The 25,046-nt window shown below is 38.5% G+C and overlaps 1 protein-coding gene across 1 annotated transcript in view; it reads right to left on the reverse strand.

Annotated features, from left to right (window-relative positions):
- The window catches only part of LOC101483962 (uncharacterized), a gene marked incomplete at its 3' end in the record, with an annotated part of 40,978 nt that extends 23,194 nt beyond the window's left edge, over positions 1 to 17,784 (reverse strand). Inside the window, exons 1-3 of the mRNA XM_076888821.1 lie at positions 17,659 to 17,784; positions 14,109 to 15,590; positions 8 to 9,158 (exon numbers count right to left, since the gene is read on the reverse strand). Of these exons, the coding sequence (XP_076744936.1) occupies positions 8 to 9,158; positions 14,109 to 15,590; positions 17,659 to 17,664 (10,639 nt within the window). The remainder of the gene's footprint in view (positions 1 to 7; positions 9,159 to 14,108; positions 15,591 to 17,658) is intronic.
- Between the last annotated feature and the right edge of the window lie 7,262 nt (positions 17,785 to 25,046).

Below are 25,046 nucleotides of genomic sequence, written 5' to 3' on the forward strand. Positions count from 1 at the left end.
TCTGTGCTTTCTCTCTTGGTGACCATTTCTGAAAGGATACTTCTCACACCTTCCTTTTCTCTCTCTAACATTTCAGTGAAACAGCGAATGCTTTCTTTCAGTTCGTCTTGGGTTGGAAGTTTTTCTTCCAACACTGTTTGCAGCCTTGACCTGTTGTCAACATTTTGTAGTAATCTCTCCATTTTGGCTTTTATATCCTCCTTCAGTTGTTGAAGTTTCACTTTCAGAATCTCTAGCAATTTCATTTCATCCATGACTTGGTCTCCTCTCATTTCCATCTCAGACCGCTCTTCTTCCATATTTCTCCTTTCCTTCAACAACAGTTCTCGTTCTTTGGCAATGTCAGTCTTCATCTCTTTCATCTCTTCTTTTTCTTCACTCATGATTTCCTTTGCACGTTCAAGCTCTTCTTGCTTCTTCTTCAGATTCCTCATCAGACTCTCCACTTTTGCTCTTTCACTCTGTAATTCCTTTTTCATGATTTCCACTTCTTTTGTTTGACTTCTGAGGTCATCTTCCTTGACTTTTTCTTCATTATGTGTTAAGAAAATCTTGCTTAAAATGTCTTCAAGTCTTTCTTTTTCCGTTTGAACCTGAAGGATACAATTTTTAATCTTGGCTTTTTCGTCATTTGTCTCATGTAACAGCCTGTTTACATGTTCCATCTTATTGAGCAGTTCAAGCTTTATGGTTTCCATTGAGTCTCGTTCTTCTTTTATATTTTGTTTCTTTTCTTCCAATATTTCAAATTGTTTCTTGATGTCAGACATCAACACCTTCAAATCCATTTTCTCTTTATTCAGCACCTCACTTTCTCTCTCCAGATCTTCTCTGTCGTGTCTCAGATCTTCTTTCACTTCATCAAGCTCTCGTTTGTCCAGTTCAAACTGCTGCTTCCATTCATTTTCTGTGCTTTCTCTCTTGGTGACCATTTCTGAAAGGATACTTCTCACACCTTCCTTTTCTCTCTCTAACATTTCAGTGAAACAGCGAATGCTTTCTTTCAGTTCGTCTTGGGTTGGAAGTTTTTCTTCCAACACTGTTTGCAGCCTTGACCTGTTGTCAACATTTTGTAGTAATCTCTCCATTTTGGCTTTTATATCCTCCTTCAGTTGTTGAAGTTTCACTTTCAGAATCTCTAGCAATTTCATTTCATCCATGACTTGGTCTCCTCTCATTTCCATCTCAGACCGCTCTTCTTCCATATTTCTCCTTTCCTTCAACAACACTTCTCGTTCTTTGGCAATGTCAGTCTTCATCTCTTTCATCTCTTCTTTTTCTTCACTCATGATTCCCTTTGCACGTTCAAGCTCTTCTTGCTTCTTCTTCAGATTCCTCATCAGACTCTCCACTTTTGCTCTTTCACTCTGTAATTCCTTTTTCATGATTTCCACTTCTTTTGTTTGACTTCTGAGGTCATCTTCCTTGACTTTTTCTTCATTATGTGTTAAGAAAATCTTGCTTAAAATGTCTTCAAGTCTTTCTTTTTCCGTTTGAACCTGAAGGATACAATTTTTAATCTTGGCTTTTTCGTCATTTGTCTCATGTAACAGCCTGTTTACATGTTCCATCTTATTGAGCAGTTCAAGCTTTATGGTTTCCATTGAGTCTCGTTCTTCTTTTATATTTTGTTTCTTTTCTTCCAATATTTCAAATTGTTTCTTGATGTCAGACATCAACACCTTCAAATCCATTTTCTCTTTATTCAGCACCTCACTTTCTCTCTCCAGATCTTCTCTGTCGTGTCTCAGATCTTCTTTCACTTCATCAAGCTCTCGTTTGTCCAGTTCAAACTGCTGCTTCCATTCATTTTCTGTGCTTTCTCTCTTGGTGACCATTTCTGAAAGGATACTTCCCACACCTTCCTTTTCTCTCTCTAACATTTCAGTGAAACAGCGAATGCTTTCTTTCAGTTCGTCTTGGGTTGGAAGTTTTTCTTCCAACACTGTTTGCAGCCTTGACCTGTTGTCAACATTTTGTAGTAATCTCTCCATTTTGGCTTTTATATCCTCCTTCAGTTGTTGAAGTTTCACTTTCAGAATCTCTAGCAATTTCATTTCATCCATGACTTGGTCTCCTCTCATTTCCATCTCAGACCGCTCTTCTTCCATATTTCTCCTTTCCTTCAACAACACTTCTCGTTCTTTGGCAATGTCAGTCTTCATCTCTTTCATCTCTTCTTTTTCTTCACTCATGATTTCCTTTGCATGTTCAAGCTCTTCTTGCTTCTTCTTCAGATTCCTCATCAGACTCTCCACTTTTGCTCTTTCACTCTGTAATTCCTTTTTCATGATTTCCACTTCTTTTGTTTGTCTTCTGAGGTCATCTTCCTTGACTTTTTCTTCATTATGTGTTAAGAAAATCTTGCTTAAAATGTCTTCAAGTCTTTCTTTTTCCGTTTGAACCTGAAGGATACAATTTTTAATCTTGGCTTTTTCGTCATTTGTCTCATGTAACAGCCTGTTTACATGTTCCATCTTATTGAGCAGTTCAAGCTTTATGGTTTCCATTGAGTCTCGTTCTTCTTTTATATTTTGTTTCTTTTCTTCCAATATTTCAAATTGTTTCTTGATGTCAGACATCAACACCTTCAAATCCATTTTCTCTTTATTCAGCACCTCACTTTCTCTCTCCAGATCTTCTCTGTCGTGTCTCAGATCTTCTTTCACTTCATCAAGCTCTCGTTTGTCCAGTTCAAACTGCTGCTTCCATTCATTTTCTGTGCTTTCTCTCTTGGTGACCATTTCTGAAAGGATACTTCTCACACCTTCCTTTTCTCTCTCTAACATTTCAGTGAAACAGCGAATGCTTTCTTTCAGTTCGTCTTGGGTTGGAAGTTTTTCTTCCAACACTGTTTGCAGCCTTGACCTGTTGTCAACATTTTGTAGTAATCTCTCCATTTTGGCTTTTATATCCTCCTTCAGTTGTTGAAGTTTCACTTTCAGAATCTCTAGCAATTTCATTTCATCCATGACTTGGTCTCCTCTCATTTCCATCTCAGACCGCTCTTCTTCCATATTTCTCCTTTCCTTCAACAACACTTCTCGTTCTTTGGCAATGTCAGTCTTCATCTCTTTCATCTCTTCTTTTTCTTCACTCATGATTCCCTTTGCACGTTCAAGCTCTTCTTGCTTCTTCTTCAGATTCCTCATCAGACTCTCCACTTTTGCTCTTTCACTCTGTAATTCCTTTTTCATGATTTCCACTTCTTTTGTTTGTCTTCTGAGGTCATCTTCCTTGACTTTTTCTTCATTATGTGTTAAGAAAATCTTGCTTAAAATGTCTTCAAGTCTTTCTTTTTCCGTTTGAACCTGAAGGATACAATTTTTAATCTTGGCTTTTTCGTCATTTGTCTCATGTAACAGCCTGTTTACATGTTCCATCTTATTGAGCAGTTCAAGCTTTATGGTTTCCATTGAGTCTCGTTCTTCTTTTATATTTTGTTTCTTTTCTTCCAATATTTCAAATTGTTTCTTGATGTCAGACATCAACACCTTCAAATCCATTTTCTCTTTATTCAACACCTCACTTTCTCTCTCCAGATCTTCTCTGTCATGTCTCAGATCTTCTTTCACTTTATCAAGTTCTCGTTTGTCCAGTTCAAACTGCTTCTTCCATTCATTTTCTGTGCATTCTCTCTTGGTGACCATTTCTGAAAGGATACTTCTCACACCTTCCTTTTCTCTCTCTAACATTTCAGTGAAACAGCGAATGCTTTCTTTCAGTTCATCTTGGGTTGGAAGTTTTTCTTCCAACACTGTTTGCAGCCTTGACCTGTTGTCAACATTTTGTAGTAATCTCTCCATTTTGGCTTTTATATCCTCCTTCAGTTGTTGAAGTTTCACTTTCAGAATCTCTAGCAATTTCATTTCATCCATGACTTGGTCTCCTCTCATTTCCATCTCAGACCGCTCTTCTTCCATATTTCTCCTTTCCTTCAACAACACTTCTCGTTCTTTGGCAATGTCAGTCTTCATCTCTTTCATCTCTTCTTTTTCTTCACTCATGATTTCCTTTGCACGTTCAAGCTCTTCTTGCTTCTTCTTCAGATTCCTCATCAGACTCTCCACTTTTGCTCTTTCACTCTGTAATTCCTTTTTCATGATTTCCACTTCTTTTGTTTGTCTTCTGAGGTCATCTTCCTTGACTTTTTCTTCATTATGTGTTAAGAAAATCTTGCTTAAAATGTCTTCAAGTCTTTCTTTTTCCGTTTGAACCTGAAGGATACAATTTTTAATCTTGGCTTTTTCGTCATTTGTCTCATGTAACAGCCTGTTTACATGTTCCATCTTATTGAGCAGTTCAAGCTTTATGGTTTCCATTGAGTCTCGTTCTTCTTTTATATTTTGTTTCTTTTCTTCCAATATTTCAAATTGTTTCTTGATGTCAGACATCAACACCTTCAAATCCATTTTCTCTTTATTCAACACCTCACTTTCTCTCTCCAGATCTTCTCTGTCTTGTCTCAGATCTTCTTTCACTTTATCAAGTTCTCGTTTGTCCAGTTCAAACTGCTGCTTCCATTCATTTTCTGTGCATTCTCTCTTGGTGACCATTTCTGAAAGGATACTTCTCACACCTTCCTTTTCTCTCTCTAACATTTCAGTGAAACAGCGAATGCTTTCTTTCAGTTCATCTTGGGTTGGAAGTTTTTCTTCCAACACTGTTTGCAGCCTTGACCTGTTGTCAACATTTTGTAGTAATCTCTCCATTTTGGCTTTTATATCCTCCTTCAGTTGTTGAAGTTTCACTTTCAGAATCTCTAGCAATTTCATTTCATCCATGACTTGGTCTCCTCTCATTTCCATCTCAGACCGCTCTTCTTCCATATTTCTCCTTTCCTTCAACAACAGTTCTCGTTCTTTGGCAATGTCAGTCTTCATCTCTTTCATCTCTTCTTTTTCTTCACTCATGATTTCCACTTCTTTTGTTTGTCTTCTGAGGTCATCTTCCTTGACTTTTTCTTCATTATATGTTAAGAAAATCTTGCTTAAAATGTCTTCAAGTCTTTCTTTTTCCGTTTGAACCTGAAGGATACAATTTTTAATCTTGGCTTTTTCGTCATTTGTCTCATGTAACAGCCTGTTTACATGTTCCATCTTATTGAGCAGTTCAAGCTTTATGGTTTCCATTGAGTCTCGTTCTTCTTTTATATTTTGTTTCTTTTCTTCCAATATTTCAAATTGTTTCTTGATGTCAGACATCAACACCTTCAAATCCATTTTCTCTTTATTCAACACCTCACTTTCTCTCTCCAGATCTTCTCTGTCATGTCTCAGATCTTCTTTCACTTTATCAAGTTCTCGTTTGTCCAGTTCAAACTGCTTCTTCCATTCATTTTCTGTGCATTCTCTCTTGGTGACCATTTCTGAAAGGATACTTCTCACACCTTCCTTTTCTCTCTCTAACATTTCAGTGAAACAGCGAATGCTTTCGTTCAGTTTGTCTTGGGTTGGAAGTTTTTCTTCCAACACTGTTTGCAGCCTTGACCTGTTGTCAACATTTTGTAGTAATCTCTCCATTTTGGCTTTTATATCCCCCTTCAGTTGTTGAAGTTTCACTTTCAGAATCTCTAGCGATTTCATTTCATCCATGACTTGGTCTCCTCTCATTTCCATCTCTTTCTCTTCATCTTTGATGTTTCTCCTTACCTTCAACAACAGTTCTTTTCTATTCTCACGTCTAGTTTTCATCTGGATGACTTTTTCTTTTTCCTGGTTACATTTTTTGATCTCTTTTTTTATCAAGTCTTGTTTTGTGTCTTGTAAGATCACCCTTTTTATACCATCCTTAGTCGTTTCTCTTTTATATTCTTTCTTTACAGTCAGATACTCAGTACTGTGTTTTTCTTTTTGTTTGCCCCAAAACATTTTATTGAAATCTTTCAGTTTCATTTTTTTTTCAGTTTCTTTTATTTCAGTTGTTTTCCTTTCCTCTTTTATGTTGTCATTTTTTTGTTTTAATATGTCTATTTCTTTTTTGATTTTACAGCCTCTCATGTCAAGTTTCTGGTTCTTTTTCAACAACTCTTTCACTCTTTCAAGATCCTCTTTCTCTTGACTCTCGTCTGCACTCAAGTCATCCAAGGCATCTTTTTCTATCTCATATATTTTTTTCCTTTCATTTTCATGCTTTCCTTGCTCCGTCTTGATTTTTGTCTCCACTTGTTCCCCATGTTTTGGCTCTTGTTGTATGTTTTTTAATGCACACCGTATAATTTCCTTTTGCCTATTTAATTCACTTTTAATATTCAGTGTTTCTTTCCTTTTGGTCATGTAGAAATTTTTTTGGTCTTGCATGTATTTATTTTCATTCTGAATTATTCCAATGATGAATTGAGTGTTTTTAATTACCTTTTTATATTCCCCTAAGTATTTCTTGATTAGTTCCCATTGTTTTTGAATTTGTTTCCTTTTTTCTTTCATCCTCATGTCTTCAATTTCACTTTGCATCCCTTTCTTTTCTTTTTGCAACTTCTGCTTTATTTCTTGTTCACCTTGATGTTTGATGATCTCCTCTCGTCGTTGTTCAACCTCCTTTTTCTGCTTTGTTTCTCTCACGAGGGCAGTTCTTTCTTCTTTGAAAGTAGCCCATATTCTTTTTATCTTCTGTTCTTTTTGAATGCTTCTTTTGATTACACGTTGGTTTTCTCTTTTCTTCATCTCCAGCTCAACCACCAGAACTTCTATCTCTTGTCTTTCCCTTTTAATATTTTCTAGTCTCATATCAAGCTTCTGTTTTTCTCTTTGGATTTTTTCCCAGATGTTGATTGTTTCATCCATCTCTGCAGTGTCTTGTATGGTAACTCTTCCAAAGAGTATATTAAGCTGATATTTTAACCTCTTCATTTTGTTTGTTATATTCTTATTTTCAGCCTCAACTTCTCTGAATCCTTTTCTGTCCTTTTCTAAATGAGCATTCACATTTTCTAGAATTTTCATCTCTGTCCTAATTGTTCCCATGTGTAAATTAAACTTGTCTCTTATGTCTTGGATGTAAATAGTATACTGAGAAACTTTTAAGCTGTGGTTTTTGATTTTCTCCATTAACATTTTCACATCTTTCCTTCCAAAATGTTTTTCATGTTCATTGGGTAGATGGATGAACAGATTATGGTCTCTCTGCTTCTCCTCAGCCAGCTCTTCCATCTGTCGTTTCAATTTTACCCTTAACACTTCTAGTTCATCCCTTTTTCTCATAGTCATCTCCAGTCTTTGGTCTAATTCTCTTCTTTTCTTTTTGATCTCGGTCCTCAATGCTTCCTTTTCTTGTTGTATTTCATACCACATTATTTCAATTTCCTCCTTTTTTCTCATACTTTTTCTAAAAAAACGCTCAAATTCTTTTACCTTTATTTTCAATTCTGATTGCAGCAGCTCCATTTCTCTTATTTGCCTTTTGGTCATGTGTACTCCGTCATCAAGCTCCTGTTCTTTTCTTTCAGTTTTCTCCCTCAAATGGTTCACCTGTTCCTCCTGTATTTCTGTTTCAGTTAGCTGTTTAACCATTTTCTCATTCTTTATCGCTGTTTGGATCTGTTCTGTCATCTCAGTCTCTTCTCTCTTGATTATTTGTTTTACATTCTCACTAACTGATTTTTTATTTTTTTGACCCAGACTGTCTAATGAAAGTTTTACCTCCTCCAGTTTCTCATTAACTTGTTTGAGGCTTTCTGTTCCCTCAGTTTCTTTGTCCATTTTGTTTTTTGTCAGTTTATCTCTTTTATTGTCCATTGTCTTCTTAATTTCAGTCTTGAAAATTTCAAGAGCAGTTCTTTGCTTAGGTGTACTACCATGTTCCATGTCTGGTTTTGCGCCTTTTGTCAAGTTAAGGTTAATGCAGTCAAGGTCTTTAAACTGTCTTAGTTTTATTTCAGTCTCCTTCATACTAATTTCTATCTCTTCAATTTTCCTTCTGGTCTTAGCAGCTATTTTCTCGACTGTGCTCTTAACTTTTGCCATTTTTTCTAAATTCTGCCGAATCAGTTCAGTTTGCCTCTGCATTTTTATTTTAAAGATGTCTAATCCATCTCTCTCTTTCAAAGTATTTTCTAACCTTTGATCTAATTCTCTTCTCTTCTTTTTCACTGCAGTTTTCATTGATTTTATATTGCTCATTTCTTCTGTCATATGTACTTCACTTTGCTTTATTTTGGTTTTTACAATTTCCAAAAACTCTTGAAACTGTTTGATGTCTTTTAGCAATCCTTCAATTTCACTGCCTTCATTCTGTTGATATTTGTCCATGTTATTTTTTTCCGCTAGGTTCTCAAGTCCTCCTCTTAGCGTTCTTATAATCTCTTGTGTTTTGTAAATCTCTGCCCTGAGTCTTTGTATATCGGCTCCTCTGTCCTTTTTATCTTCATCGGTGTGTTCAACATGTTTTTTCATCTCTTCTCCTGATTTCTGAATTAGTTTTTGCTTGTTAACATTAAGTCTTATCAAGCTAGACTCTTGTTTTATTTTTTTGGCATCGTCCCCCTCTTGTACTTCATATTTTATTATTTCATTTTTGAAAACTTTGGTGTTCAGCATCAAAATCTTTCTCTGTTCAGTTTCTTCCAACAGCTTAGTTAATACTTCCTGGGCATTTTCAGTTTCCCCGACTGTAATTACAGTGTCTGCCCTCTGCAGGTCATTTATTTCCAAAATGAGCCTTTTTATATCTTGAGTTTTTTCGTTCATGTTATCAATAGTGTACTTTATTTGTTCCTTTATTTCCCCCTCTTGCTGCTTTAGGTTACGTATCAGTTTTTCCACTTCTTCCCTTTCTCTTACAATTATCAGTAATTCAGTTTTATCTTGCACTACTTCTTCATGAATTTCAGTTCGCATCTGTAAGCAAAAGTCCTGCTCCCCATTTTTGCCTTCTGCAAAACAATATTTGGATTCAAAATGCTCCTTCTGTTGTTCTTTTATTTTTTTATTTTGATGCTGATCATCTAATGTTACAGAATTTTGTAATGATGTTGTATCTGTTATACTTTTTTTCCCTTTTTTGTCCTTTGGAATTGCTGATGTTTGATCCTCAAGGGAGTCTGTGTCTATTTCATACTGTGATTCTTGAAGTTTGGATGCGTTCACTGAAAAAGTATGTTTGATTGTAGATTGTGCCGATATCCATTTGTTGACCCAAGTTTTCATGGATGTCAGTTTTTCCTTCACAAAAACAGAAAAAAAGAGCTTTTTTGTTTTTGATGACACCAAGACAACAATAAAGATCTTCTTAAAACATCTATGTTTTAATTTTTTGTTTCACATTTATGGATCTTACTAGGGTTGGGCCATATGTAAAAATTTTCCAACCGACAATTGTCAGTCCAATAATCGACGATGGGCGATATATTCGCGCATACGCAGACTTGTTGATTGGCAGAGCAATGTAGCCATGCATGGAGTGATTTGCACATTTACAACACAGATGAAGTCCAAACATGGACGAACTAATTTCCCCAAAAAATTAGGGCTGTCAACATTTATGCGGTCATCACGATTAACCCATCTGGAGTGCAGAATGAATAAACTTTGGACAAACTGCTCGAAATGCGTTGAGAGAGACATTTAAGGGATTTTGACTCAGTCTGCGATCCAGATGGGTTAATTGTTAAACGCGTTAGTCGTGATGGTGGCACTTTAACGTTGACAGCACTAAAGAAATATAAAGTTGCCAAGTTGGGATTTCTTTGGCTTTAAACCAGATGAAAATAGTAAACCTAAGGATGTAACCAAAACGGTCTGCCCCTTGTGCAGATGTATAAGTATAAGTACTCAAACACGACTAACTTGCATGAGCATGTACGTGTCCACCATCTGGCTGAGTATGCTAGTGTAGTGAAGCAGATTTTGGGGTAGGATTTTACGTGATGTCCTCGATTGCAGCACTAACATCCACCTTCCCAGCTGATAATTAGCAACCTTATAAGAAACAGCTGCGCTTCACTACCACATGGAGGTATTTGGCAGTCTTTTCCCATCCAAGGTGGCTGAGAGCATTAGGCAGCTTAAGCACTGCAGAGCTCCTCAGGAAAGCTGCTCATTTTAGTATTGCCCTTTAGTAGTGATGGCCAAATGAAGCTTTCCGAAGCACTGAAGCTTGTATTGAAAAACGGTTCATTACTCGAAGCTTTTCAACACAGTCCTCTCTGGTGACATCTGGTGGCCAAAAATACGAAGAGCAGCTTGAATCCACAAAATAAAACCAACTGCTTCATTATGATTGCCCACTCTACTGAGTGGAATTCTGTCTGATATTGGGCCGCCGTTGTGTTGCTTTGAACGTGTATTTTTTGGTGGTTAAAAAAATGTGTTTTATTTGTTTAATAAATAGTTTTGACCAGTAAACTCTCCTTGTTATGCACCATGGTGTGGTCTTCCTTTGCTTGTGACTTCTTGATGTTGGTAAATACAATAATTGAAAAATACCACGTTACATATAATATGTACAACACATTATGGAGTATGCTTCTGCTCTGAGGTCCTGCCTCCATGCACTTATGCAATCAATCGCTAGACAGGTGTATTTATAAATAATATTATATTAGGGAAATTTCCCCAGACATATATTTGACCTGGGGGTAGAATTGATTGTGAAATGGAAAAGGAAAATGCTTATGAACTTGCAAATTAAAAACATTATGCATTTAAGGTAACCCTTTTTCATTTTTATTTAAAAAGAAAATTTGTTCTAGTGTGCGATGGCCGAACCTGTTCCTTTTCGTGGAGATAATTTCTCCTGCCTTAAGGAAAATCCCTTCACATGGCCCAGAGGAGGCTGGAGTGCAGAGAAACTGGTAGAGATGCAGTTATACAGTCTACCTGGGCCCCACAAACGATCAGATAAAGAGAATAAATAAATTCAATTGCTGCACATTTGGCAGACTAACATTTTCAGATTAATTAAACAATAAAATATATATTTTTACAACATTACATGTAAAGAGTCAAGTGGAAGTTTTTCTAAAGTTATTTAATGATATTTATATTATGGAAGCAGATTTTTGACATTTTACCTTTTTCCCGTTTTCAGATATAATAAACACGCACAAAACAAAAGCAAACGGCCAGAACACAAAGCTGGAAAACCCACCGGATTGACAAAAAATCAACTCAAAATTCTCCCACACAACAGAACCTCCTCAATTCCTCGCTGGCTCCAAATCTCTCAGTGGAATGATCAGTGGTTCGCTGTCACCATCAAAACACTCCACAAATCCCGTGAATGATTCGCTTCCTTATAAACCATTGAATCAGATACCGAAGCAGTTAGGCTCTAAATGAAGCTTCGGACGTCACCGATCACGTGACTCTGGCCAAACGAATACAAGCTTCGACACAGTGCTTCTGAAGCAGTGTGTTGATTTTTTTGACACACGCACCAGAGCTTCAGCTTCAAGCGGGCCATCACTACCCTTTAGAGAATGGTAAGAGGGACTCTTGCATTTGTCATAATGTGGCATATAGTAGGGTGGACCTTGACGACTGTTTCCCTCTTTTGTTACAGGATTGTGCCATACTGCTGCTGTTTTGTGCTATCTTGTTTTGTGTCGTTCTTTCTTGTTCAGTTTTGTTCTGTCTTGTTGTGGCCTTACAAATGTTTATGGACTGGCCTCGACTGACTCTTTATGATCTTTTACTTGGAATTGTTTTATATATTGTAATCTTGCTTTTATAAAGAACTGTAACTTAGGGTGGGTTTGTTTTATTTATCTCTTTTACTAATTTGTGTAATGTTTTACGCTTAGTTTTATTGCTTTAGTGGAGGTGCGGCCGCTTGTTGAGGGGCTAGGCACATGAGGTGGAATCCCCTCCTCGATGCATGAGAGTGTACACACCAGGCATAGGTAGACCGCACCATTTAGATTTCAGTGTGAGTGACGGTGAGGTTTGCTGTGGAACTACATTGGTGAGTAATTGGTGGTACCCTTGGGCACTCCTCTCTGTAGGTTGCCTCAAGTGGCCGGTCTCAACTATTTTGTTTAGTTACTTTATCGAGTTATTTTACTAGGGTGGCAGCGAGCCTTGTGGTTTTAATCATTGTTTGTTAATTGTTTTAATTAACAGTCTTGCAGTCTTGGCCCTGCTACCCTAAGAACTCTGATTTCAGTTCTATGCTTTTTAGTAGTTTTTCTTAATAAATTTTGATTTGTAAAACTGATCTGCCTCACCTCTGCTGTTAATAACTAGCCTGTGGGCTTAGGTAGATAGTGTAACATCTACACTGGCTATAAAAAAATCTTTCCTGGGGTGTAACTCTCCTCTCAGGTGGCATTGTCACCTTCCCTGGTTATCCCTCATTTGCGCCACCACACAAGGCTATCACCAGCTTCTGCAGCTCCATCAACAAGCATTTGGGCACACTCTCAGGAGGGTGCATTTGCTCACAGATGACAGAGGGTGCTTTTAAACCAGTACTCTTAATATTTATTTTTTTTTGACTGATTCTATTTGCTCCATCATTATTAGCAAACTTACTCATGGGCAAATAAATAAATCGCCAGTGGGCTCAGCCTATAGTTGATATATTCGTCCAATCACCCAACCCTAGATCTTACACAGACTGCTATGCTCCTGAGCCTGGCAGTTGCAATAAATGTAGAAATCTTCTATCTCACTTAGGCTACGTCCACAGGTACCCGGGTATTTTTGAAAACACAGATTTTTCTATGCATTTGCACCTTTCGTCCACACGCAAACGGTGTTTTCGGTCACTGAAAACAGAGATTTTTAAAAACTCCAGCCAGGGTGGATATTTTTGAAACCTCAGTTTTTGCGTTTACGTGGACGAGAAAAAAGGAGAAAACGCAGCATCAAAGGTGTGCGCATTTTTTGACGTCATACTGTGCGCCACGTTATTGTTTCGATGAAATGAGTTTCTACAATGGTGGACTTACACAAAATACCATTACTGTTAATTTTACTCTGCAGTGTTTAAATGCTTACACATTTGCTGTCCCTCCACACATAGGACTCAGTTCTGCTTCTATTCGCCATCTTTGTTTACTCTTTCCCACCCAGGCTGACTTCTGATTGGCCAACATTTCTACACGGATAGGAATATAGCGCCACCTGCTGCTTTGGCATGTTCCTAGCAGCGTTTTCCTTTGTTTTTGGCTTTTACGTGTGGATGGGATTTTTTTTTAAAAATGGAAAATCTCAGTTTTCAAAAATACCCATGTAAGTGTGGACGTAGCCTTACATGGATAAGGATCAAGATGACATGGAATGAGTTTACTACTATGAGCAGAAGTTATTCATGCTTAACTGTAAATGTTTACTGTTCTTTTTTTTTCATTAAATTAAATATAACATTATCAGCATCTTATCAGCACAGTGTGATGCCATTCTGGTAGCAGACTTAGCTTTGATTACACACAGGCACACTGATGTCTGCATGGACATTTGTGCCCACCGTCTGATGACATAATTTACTTTACTATAGCAGACTTAAGTGCACTCAATCATTCTTCACCTTTCTTTCTCTATTGCCTGCCACTGGTGTATGTCTATCTTTTCCATGTTTAAAGGGCACCCCCCACCCCAAAACAAAAAAACACATCTGGTGGTAGGCGGTATTTTCGCCACTGACTCCAAAATCCACCGTTCCCAATGCATAACTGATTATTTTTACACATTCTTTTGCATTTCAGTTTGTTAGGTTTATACAGTAAAATTACTTATGTAATTAACATTCCATGCTTGAACCAAGTGGGAAACATTGGAGAAAAAGTCAGAAATGTTAACTTTGCATAGCCTGGGGATAGTTCTTATCATCTTTAGGATGGCTAGAATAATTTCCACAACTTATTGACAACAGCAACTACAGTATGTGGATATCAGTAACCATACCCTTTCAATTGTCAGAATATTAAAAAATTATGCATACGCAAATTACAATTTCAAGCTCAGTTAAACCCAAACTGTTATATCAGGCATCTTACTACTTTTTTACAGTTTTATTGGAGTACTTAATGGAGTATTTCTTCCAACAATTCCAGTCGGTAAATAAAGGAATCGTTATCAAATACTGAATGTCTATCAACTAAAAGCAGGTTCAATAAAAATCAGGGGATCCTGACAAGAAATACCTAAAAGGAAAGAATAAATACTTACCATATAGTTCTTGGCTTCTTCCTGGTTCTTACTAATCTCCCTTTGGGTTCTCTGCATTTTCTCCCAAGTGTTGTTCATTTCTGCACCAGTTTTTTCTATTTTACCTTTTATCTCAGTGACAGTATTTTCCAGTTTTTGTTCAACCCTTTCCTTTTGTCGCTGTATTTTTGTCTTCATGATTTCTAACTCATCCCTCTCTTTCCTTATCTTCTCCAGCAAACGCTCAAGCTCCCTTCTTTTTTGCTTTTCTCGAAAATTTGTCCATTTCGTTTGAGCCTTTACTTCTGTAAAGTCCCTCATGCTCTGCTTTGTTTCTTCACCCTTGTTACAAAGCACTTCATTGTTTTCTTCTTCCTCAGAGATCAAATTCTGCATGTAAGTATTTGGTTTGTCTTTTTCTACATTTTCCCTTCCTGTCTTTAGTTTCATTTCAACTCTCTTTAAATCATCTCTTTCAGGCTGGATGTGTGTCACTTTAAAGCTTAGATCTGAATCTTGTTGCTTTTGATAATCAATATTCATCTTGATGTTCATGTGATTGTTCTCTGCCATTAGCTGCTGCTTTGCACTTTGAGTCACTTCCAGTTGTTGTTCACTGTCTTCCAGCACATCCCAAAGTTTCTCCATCTCTTCCTGGATTCTACACAGTTTTCTCTTCACTGTGTCAAATGTGGCTTTTCCATCGTTTCTTTCTCTCTGTCCTTCTTTATACATGTGAATTTTCTTCATTTCAGCCTGTTTTATAATGCTTGCCCATCTGTGCTTGACCATGTTGATCTTTACATACATAATATGTTTAATGTGGTTAATTTGTTCACTGTTTTTTGAAATGTCCTTTTTATTTCTTTTTAATGCTTGCTGTATGTTTGCTTTAGTTTTCTCCATTTTTTCTTTAACTTTCTTTACTTCAAGCATTATTTCCCTGTTTTTCTCAGTTGCATTCTCCAGTATATCCAGTTCCCGCTTTACCTGCTCATTAAGGGGCTCTTTGGGTTCCTCCCTTATTGGTGATTCTGTCTTACTAGCTTTTATAGTGTCTAGCTTGTGTCGCTCGTTGATGAAGTATTGACGTCTTCTGTCCAGAGTATCCTTTTCTTGATATATTTTAGTCCACGTTTTCAGAAAGTTTGTTTTTTCCTTAGCAACTGAATTTTTGCTTTGTTTGAGTTTCTCAGTTATATTTTTTATTTGGAAGTTAAATTGCTTTAATAGTAGGTGATGTTTATTTTTTTCAGATGTCAGTCTCTCAATGTCTTCCTGTTGCCCCTCTGTCTTTGTCTTTAAGAAGTCAATTTCATTTGTCTTTCTTTCTGTCTGTCTCCAGAGTTGTTCGATCTCCTCCATTGCTTGACATATCAGTTGCCTTTGTCTTTTTAAAGTTTCTTTTTGGGTTTTCATGTCAGTTCTTGTTTGTTTGCTATCTGATTGCTTTCTGTTTTCCATTGTTGAGTTCCATTCTGTTGTCATCCTGCTGTCTTTGTTCTGTTGGTAAAAATAAATGAATAAACAAAGTGGCCAAACCATAACTAACAAATGACAAGACATTCTAAACTCATACTGTGTTGGAAGATAACAAGTAAAAGAGGGATAACCAGAAATTGACAGATGGATTGGGGCCACAACTGCAGTCATGTGGATTCTGTACCAGTCCATCATGGTGAACAGAGAGCTAAATATAAAAGCGAAGATCTCAATTTACTGTTTGCTCTACATCCCTACCCTCACCTATGGTCATAAGCTTTGGGTAGTGATTGAAAGAACAAGATCACAGATACAAGCATGACATTAGCTTTTTCTGAAGGGTGGCTGCTAATCCTGCACATTGAAAGAAGCCAGTTCGGGTGGTTTGTGTGTCCCACAGGGCGGAGGCCCTGGAGGCCTGGGGTTCTCTGCTTAGACTGCTGCCCCCACGACCCAGCTACAGAGAAGATGGATAAATGACATAATTGTTTATATCACATTTACAGTATTTTTTTGGCAACAATGTAATAATGTAGTTGGGTTATCTGAGGTCTGTTCTATAGCAAATGTAGAAAAAATGTTTTAAGAAGAGCCAATATAACTCGGTGTTCTAAAGAATGTGACTGTTTCCTTGCAAGACCATAGCGCGGCTACGTCTGCAGCCTGTCCAAAGCTTGGACACAAACATTTCACTGCATGTGTTACTCTGTATGATTGTTGTTTAATGCTTTTTAAAATCATATTCAAGTAGATTTTGAAATGAAGATAGCTTGTATTTTTTTTTTTGCATTAGAGGTGTTTAAGAAAAGTTGAGTTTTGTAATTGCATTTTTACCTTGTTTATACTTGTACTTTTTTTTTTTTTTAATAAATATCTTGTATGTAAGGTGACCTTGAGGGTCTTTAAAGGTGCTTATAAATAAAATGTATTGTTGTTGTTGTTATTGTTATTGTTATTGTTGTTATTATTGTTATTGTTGTTATTGTTGTTATTGTTGTTATTGTTATTGTTGTTATTGTTGTTATTATTGTTGTTGTTGTTGTTATATTTTTTCTCAATAATAATAATAATAACACAAATGCATAAGCTGCAAACATGTTATATAGTTGTTTGGAATAGAATTACAATGAGATTATCTTGGTTTAACAAGAGGTAACTGGATATGTTCAGACTTTAAATGTAAACATAGCCAATTTGCATTGAATTACCCTGATGACTAAAGATTTTACATGGGGGGGGGGGGGGGGGGGGGGGATTATCATTTTCATTTAACAAGTGAAAATAACATTAAAAACTATTAATTAACCAAGCATAACTTTGTTTTCAACATATAACTCATTAGTTGGATTAACATATGTTTAAGTTCAAGTTCAAATTCTGCTAACTGACTGAGAAACACACCTGGCAATGTATTCAAAACTGCATTTGTAGTAGATATCTCCAGACCAAATTTTACCATTATGACACAGACTCACAAGTCTGAGGTGAAAAAAAACTAAGCGTAAATTTAGAGGTAACTGTGCTTTTGCTGTAACTGCTCCAAAGTTTTGGAATGATCTGCCCTTCCACGTTAAGCAGGCCTCTTTTCTTTCTAAGTTTAAAACGTTTCTTAAAACATATTTATTTGCTGAAGACTGGCCTTTTTTATAACAGGTTGACTCTGTTATACTGTTCATTAAAAAAAAAAAAAAACTGGAATATATAGATAGATATTCCAGTGATGACCTGTGCTCTAAACATTTCTAGGAATCTTTTTGCAACACATTAATGTGTTGGCTACTATACAGAGTTTATCAAACAAGTGTGAGTCTACTATTGGATAAATAACTGTATTAGGTATTACTTTCTCTCTGTGAAAGCTTATAAATATTTTAAGTATATGTATATAAATAATATATAATAATAATAAATATAAATACATCCTGAATGTAAAACTAATAAAATTACAACATATTAGTAAAACTGAGTCAATGTATTGAACCAAATCAAAAGTATTGTTTTTATGCCTTCTATCTATCCTATGTCAGTTCCCTGCCCCCAGTGCCCACTTCAAACCTTGGATGAGTAGAAAAACTATAATTCATCCTACCTCCATGTTCTTTTGCCTTGTAAATTTAAAAACAAAGCTGTGTAGCAGGTCATCTGAGAGTCCTGTGCTGGTTCACTTTGACGGCAGTTCTGAGGTAGTGTAGCAAGTGAGGACTAATCTGACCTAAACATTGTATATCTTCTCTGTCCACACCACCACTTTGATTATCAGATAAACATGGCATCCAATAAGTGTGTCTAATTGGATAATAGGTAATGTTTGGCTGCAAAAACGTCATGCTCCCTGAGTCTGGTCTCAGCTGATAAGGGTGTGGTCCATACTTGGCTGCATAGAGCCATTCTCCATGTATGCAAAACACACAGACTTGTGTGCTTACTATGCTTCCGTATTCCAACATTTTAAAGATACAAATAACATCTGCTAGCTTTTTTAGTAGGAATCGCTTGTGAAAAGTAGTGTGCAGTGTGATTATGTACAGAATTTGTTCAAACTAATAAAACCTTGACTTGAAACCCGCATTAAAAGGGAATACGGTATTTAACAACATTTACATACACCATATACTTGTATCTGACAATACAGGAAAACCACAGTTCTACAGGTTCAGAGGAGACCATGTTGGTATTTACAAAGTGGTATATCAAAACCACAAATTCTTTGCAATTGCATTATTCTTAAAATATTTTATAAATATAACTTAATATGACTTCACTGTTTCTAAGACAGTCATAGAGTGGTTTAAATGACTTACACATTTTATACAGTGTCCTCACTTTTGGGGATTGGGCTGTATTTTAAGTGTCTCCGATTTTACAGAAAAAAAAGCCATGTGAAAATATTTCAGTTTTAATTGCATATGTCAGAAATATGAACTATTCAGAACAACTTGAACGGCTGAAAGGTTACAACTGTAGACAAGATAAGGAAAAGCTGCCATACTTTTAATGGTCTTGCAGGCACTGCCTCATCCTCCTCCTCTGCTCAGTGCACAGAGGGAAAAACAGAGAAAGAGTGAGATTATAAATTTATGAAAGTTGAAAATAAAATACGTAGCAACTTATTGGTTCGTCACAAAATATATTACAGATGTTTCTTGTCAGGAGTCTGGGCCTCAGTCTCTTTCTCGGCAGTGTTGGTGACGTTTGAGATAGTTTAGGTGGGTTGTGCATTAGTTTATCTCAGACACAGACTACTTTGTCTTGTCATTTTTTTATTCATTAGAGATTTAGTGGATTACTGGTGTTGGGGCTCAAGTCTAGGGGCCCATCTGCTCGGGTACTACTACAACCATTTGTATTGGGGATGGTGGGTGCTGGTCTTGAGTGGACACACACATCATAGCAAAATTGTATGTTCTATGTTTCTCTGTTTTGTCTTGCAGGCAGAGATGGGCAGTAATCCAATTACTTTTTCTTAAGTAACAAGTAAAATAAGAGATTACTATTGCAAAAAAGTAATTCGATTACTGTTACTTTCCCGTGAGCACGCTGTGTTACTGCTTTACTGCGTTACTAAACTGCGATTTTGTTTGTGACAGTGTCACATGACAATGACGTACAAGCGTGTGACGTCCGTGGCAGCAACAGACATGTGTGGATCAACAATGGATAATATGGAGTGCGGGAGAGAGTACAACCATGTAGCATTAAAAGCTTGGATGTACTGACATTACTTTGGGCACTGGGCACTGGGCAAACCTCCACTGGCCCCACTCCTGATAAACAGGTGAAAAGAAATTTAAGAGCAACAGGACTTAGCACTGCAGAATTTTGGAAACAAAATGTAAACTGCAGCTTTATTTATCCCCCTTAAGAGATGGCTTCTCAGATGGCACAGCCACATCCAAATGCCTTCCGGACAACTGTGCACAGACTATGCACCTTTTTAGTTGTTAACTTATTTATTGCTTTGTTATACATTGCAAAATCTTCTAGATTTATAGTTTACGACAGCAGATCACTTCTCAACATCGATAACAATTTGCACATGTAATCTTGAGCAGTTTTAAACCCGACTGGTCCTGGCTGACTGAGATACTACGTGGCGTGGACAGGACGCTCACCCGAGGCGAAGAACAAAGAAGCGCCGGGAGGAAACGCGCTGGCGTTCGGAACAGACTGAGGCAGCAGGCGACTGTGCACCTCTGACCAATATCCTGCTAGTAATGTTCAATCATTGGAGAACAAACTAGATAATCTGAGGGCAAGAGTCACCTTTCAAAGAGACATGAGGGACTGCAACATTCTGTGCTTCACTGAGACATGGCTGACCCCCGCCATGCTGGACCGTGCTGTAACTGCATCTGATTGATCTGAACAGAACGGCAGAGTCAAACAAAACCAAAGGTGGAGGATTGTGTCTTATGGTAAAGAGAAAGTGGTGTGACACCAGGAGCATATCTACGCTCTCCAGCGGCTGCTCTCCACATCTGGAATACCTGAGCATTAAGTGTCGCCCTTTTTACCTGTCCCGTGAGTTGGTCTACAACCCACCCCAAGCAGACACAGGTATGGCTTTGTCTAAACTACATTATGTGCTGAGTGCATTTCAAAACAAGGATCTGTGTTCACCCCTCATTGTGGCAGGAGACTTTCTGACAAGTCATGCCGAACTTTTACCAACATGTCACATGTCCGACAAGGGGAGACAGAATCTTGGACCATTGTCACACGTCATACAAGCAGGGCTACAAAGCTATTTCACACCCAGCTTTTGGGAAGTCTGACCATAATGCCATCTTCCTAATTCCTCAGTGTAAACAACACATACCAGAGAGATGAAGTAACCACAAGGGAGCTGAAACGCTGGTCTGCCAAACACTACAGGACGCGCTCAATGACGTAGACTGGGACATGTTCAGGGCATGTGCACTTGACATCAATGGGTTTATGGAAGTAGCAGTAAGCTTCATTAGCATGCTAATGGAGGAGATCATCCGCACTGCAAGAGCCGTGACATTCCCGAACCAGAAACAGACAGATCGATCCGCACTGCAGTGAACGCCAGGACCGCCACCTACAACGCAGGTCTCGCGTCTGGCAATATGAGCGCCTACAAAACTGCTTCATACGGCGTGCGGCACGTGGTGAGGGATGCCAAACGCTGGTATCAGGAGCGCGTGGAGTCTCGCTTCCACCAGGGCGACACGCGGAGCATGTGGCACGGACTACGCACAATCACGGACTATAAAGTAGGGGTGGATTTTAATAATCGATTCATCGATTAAAATCAATTCTGGCTTGGATAGCGTGATATCGATTCATTAAAATCCTGAATCGATTTTTTTAATATAAATGTATTTTGCCCAAAATTCCAGAATCTCAGGTGAAATGTCACAAAATTTTGACAACCACCAGACATTTAAAACAGTAAATGAGAGCAGGTACAGACTTCTGCACAAAGACGTAAACACAAAGCGTGGACCCGCAGATCAGAATCAGTGAGATGTCGCCTTTCTCACGGCACGGACACGGTCGGGGCTGAAAGCCGACAGCTCACTGATTCTGATGTTTCAGCGGGCCTGCGCTTTGTGTTTACGCCCTTTTTGCGCTGATTCTAAAGCTGTTAGTTTTATCTCTCTCCAAACAATATTAACCGAACCAGCAGCAAAAGAAGATCCAAACTAAGCTTCACATAAACATTGTCATCGTCATGGACTCCCTCTTACTTTTGTTGTTTTGCTTCCACCACACACTTCATGCACAGCTCTCTCTCTTTCTCAGTGTACTTCAAGAACAGTTTCCCGTCTATCCCCGAAATCTGTTTTCTGTATTATTCGCTTGCTTGTTACGCACAAGACTACCGTTCTTACAGCGCTGTCAGCCGATGTTTTTTTTCCTTTTACTTACTTCCGAAAAGAAAACCTAGTTTCTGCCGTTCAATAGACTTCTGAACAAATTTAAACTTTTTAAAATTATACAAAATGCAAAACGCTTAGCCATGTCTCTAATAAAACCGCTGTAACTTCAGAGGTAATGTTCACATGTTGATTAATGGTTTTCTTTCGTTTTTGATGTACTGCAGAATATTTTTATAAAATCCCAGGCCAGGAAAATCACCTTCATGTTTTTCTGTGTTTTATCTTCAGCTACTTTGACACAAAGGCATCTGCTGTGATGCTTACACCTTTGATAAAGTCTGGAAAGTGTCAGCTTCCTTTTTATAGATACAAAAATATGTTAATATACTGATCAGAATTTTAATATTTCTGACTGAGGTAAAATTTCCCAGATTCAAATTGAATTGAATTGAATCGAATCGAATCAAATCGTGGATCAAATTGATTCAGGACCTTGTGAATCGGAATCAAATCGATTCTAGAAATCAGTGACGATACCCAGCCCTATTATAAAGCCAGGGACACAGCGCCAATCAACGTTTCTGCATTCACCAATGAGCTGAACACGTTCTACGCCCATTTCGAGGTTAGCCAGGCAGCTAATGCTAACTACTGCCTGACAACTGAAGGACGGTGACGTCATCAGTGAGGGACCGGTGATCAGCATCGCGAAGCATGACGTCCAAGTGGCACTGAGGAGAGTGAGTGTTAGATTTGTATTGTTTATTGTCATTTATGCTTAGAAATATTTAACCATATATGCTTAGAGGTGTATAATCGATTGTGTAGTGATAGGATGTGTGATCCTTAATAGTCTGCAAAGGCTTGGTGTGCATTCCAGCGTGTTCTGGCATTCACACCTACATCCTGGGAGCATGGGAAGAGGTCGTACCTTGTCTTATTGTTTTATGGTAGGATAAACGTAGCTATGTCAGTTTTAGGCTAAGTGCCTTTTGTTTAGATGGACCGCTAGACTCCTGGCACTAGCTTTGGGGAGTCTTCACAGGGTCACATCTTGACCCCACACACACACACGCACACACACATACTTACACAACGCACAGGCTAGGTACTCTTTGTGTGTATGTAGACGTCATATGTTAATGAGCCTATGTATATTCATGTGAGCTCAATAAAAGGAGTGCTATGGGGAACCTGGCTGAGAGTCTGACGGAGGTCAAGTGGGTGGAACAACACTTGGCTCCAGGCAGGTCTCCCTCATGCATGAGTAACACGAAGAACTTTGCCTACTTGGTGTTCAGTGCTTTTGCTGTGTAGTTAAATTGTCTCGTTCCAGCGGTGGGCCTGTGCTAGAGAGACCCAACAGTGAGCACAAGGAAAGTGGTGGGGCCAGACGGCATCACCGGCCGTCTGCTGCGTTGCTGTACTGACAAACTAGCAGGTGTGTTCACTTCCATCTTCAACGAGTCCTTGGCAAAGTCTGTGGTCCCCACATACTTCTAGACATCCACCATCCTCCCTGTGCCCAAGAACAACAAGCCCTCATGCCTGAACGACTACCGCCAGTTGCACTGACTTCAGTGGTAATGAAGGTGTTTGAGGGGCTACTGAAGAACATCATCTCATCCTCCATCCCAAACACCACAGATCCACTGAGTACATCATCGCCCATGTTCTGCACACCACCAGTTCAGCGTTCAACACAATAGTGCCCAGTAGACTGTTCACAAAGCTGAGGGACTCAACAGCTGTCTGTGTGTATGGGTGTTGGACTTCCTCACTGGCAGAACTCAGGTGGTGAGGGTGGGTAGGTGCGTTTCCGTCAGCATCACCATAAAGCACCACTCTCGCCTCTACTCTACTCCCTCTATACTTCAGACTGTGTGGCTACCCATGGCTACAATACCATTGTGAAGTTTGCTGACGACACAGTGGTGTTGGGTGCCATCTCCAACAACGATGAAGCGGCCTACATGGCTGAAGTGAAGAATCTGGCATCGTGGTGCCAGGATAACCACCTCCAGCTGAATGTTGGCAAGACCAAGGAACTGGTGTTGGACTTCAGAAGGAGTAAGGACAGAGACTACAAGCCCATTGTCATCAACGGAGCTCCAGTGGAGAGGGTGCCATGCTTCAAGTATCTTGGTGTCCACATCTCCTCCTTTCTATACAAGCGCTGTGGAGAGCATCCTCACACAGGACATTGCATCCTGGTATGGGAACAGCTATGTTAAGGAGCAAAAAGCTCTTCAGAGAGTGATCCGTACAGCAGAACACTTCTGCATGGCTGCTCTCTCCTCCCTACAGGACATTTACACCAGGAGAGCTGGTCCAGAGCAGCCCAGATATTGAAGGACCCGTCTCATCCCAGCAATAAACTGTTCCAACCTTTGCAATCAGGCAGAAGTTTCCACACCATCTGAGCAAAAACGGAGAGGCTCAAGAGGAGCTTCTATCCTCAGGCCATCCGTGTGTTAAATCAGGACATCAATCACTGTGTGTTATAGTTGTAAAACTATGCACATGACAAATAAATAGTCTTGAATCTTGAATCTTGAATCAGATGAATTTGAATTGGTCTGATAACAAAAAAAAGTCATCCTTAGATAGTTAGATAGTTTTTTGTTAATTTATGTTGTAATTTATGTTAGGTCAGTCTGTCTTGTCTCTGCTAGCCAGCTAACTAGGCCTCTTAGTTAGCTAGTTTAGAGTTTTTCTGTTAAATTATGTTGGAGGAACGTTGTTTCGCCTCACTGTGTACTGTTAAACTGTATATGGTTGAAGTGACAATAAAGCCAACTTGACTTGAGATGTCCCAGAAAAACAGCCAACGTAAAATAAAAAAAAACAAAACAAAACAAAAAAAACAGAAAACAGTCCAGATGGCCCAGCCTACTAAGTCTAGGGGCAGAGGCCAATGCAGACAAAACTGTTCAGATGATTAGCCAGAAGGGCAGTTGTTTAAAATTGTTGTCTTTTATGATCAGACTGTAATTATTGTTATTTTTGTGTGATATTTATGATTGTGATTTGTGACTTTTACCCTTGTATACCCTACTCAGACAATTCAAAACCTCAACCTTCATGCAACATTTCTCAAAGTGTCCGCAGTGTCCCACTTCCGCTTTCTACAGTGTCAGTAGAGCTAAGTCGTCTGATGGTTTGCAAAAATCCCACTGAGTCTTTGAGTCAGAGTTTCATTCCTTTGGGACTGCCATCAGCTGCCTCTGAAGTCATACAGGCTAACCAAGCACAACGGGACTCCTCCTTCAGAATGATGGTCCCTTTCGACTCCAACCGTCACTTATATAGACGTCTTTCTGAAAGTGTTGTAACTAAGTTTAAAGATATATTTCCTCCATTGATCCTCCACCTTTGCCATGACTCACCTTCTGTCAACCATTCTCCGCTCAGTATTAACTGTCCTCTCTCTCTGCTTTCAGTTGAATCCATGCCAGAGGCTCTTGCTTCAGCTAAATATTCAGCATCACAAACCCCAAGTTAAATAAAGCTTTGTTTTCTCACAAACTTGTCTGTCCCTTGAGTCTGCTTTTGGGTCCACCCCACGTACTGGCATTTCGGCCCCTTCTGACACTACATCAATTCTACTCCAACAGAGATTGATTAT

Source organism: Maylandia zebra, linkage group LG10, assembly GCF_041146795.1.
Source record: "Maylandia zebra isolate NMK-2024a linkage group LG10, Mzebra_GT3a, whole genome shotgun sequence".
Classification (NCBI taxonomy): domain Eukaryota; kingdom Metazoa; phylum Chordata; class Actinopteri; order Cichliformes; family Cichlidae; genus Maylandia; species Maylandia zebra.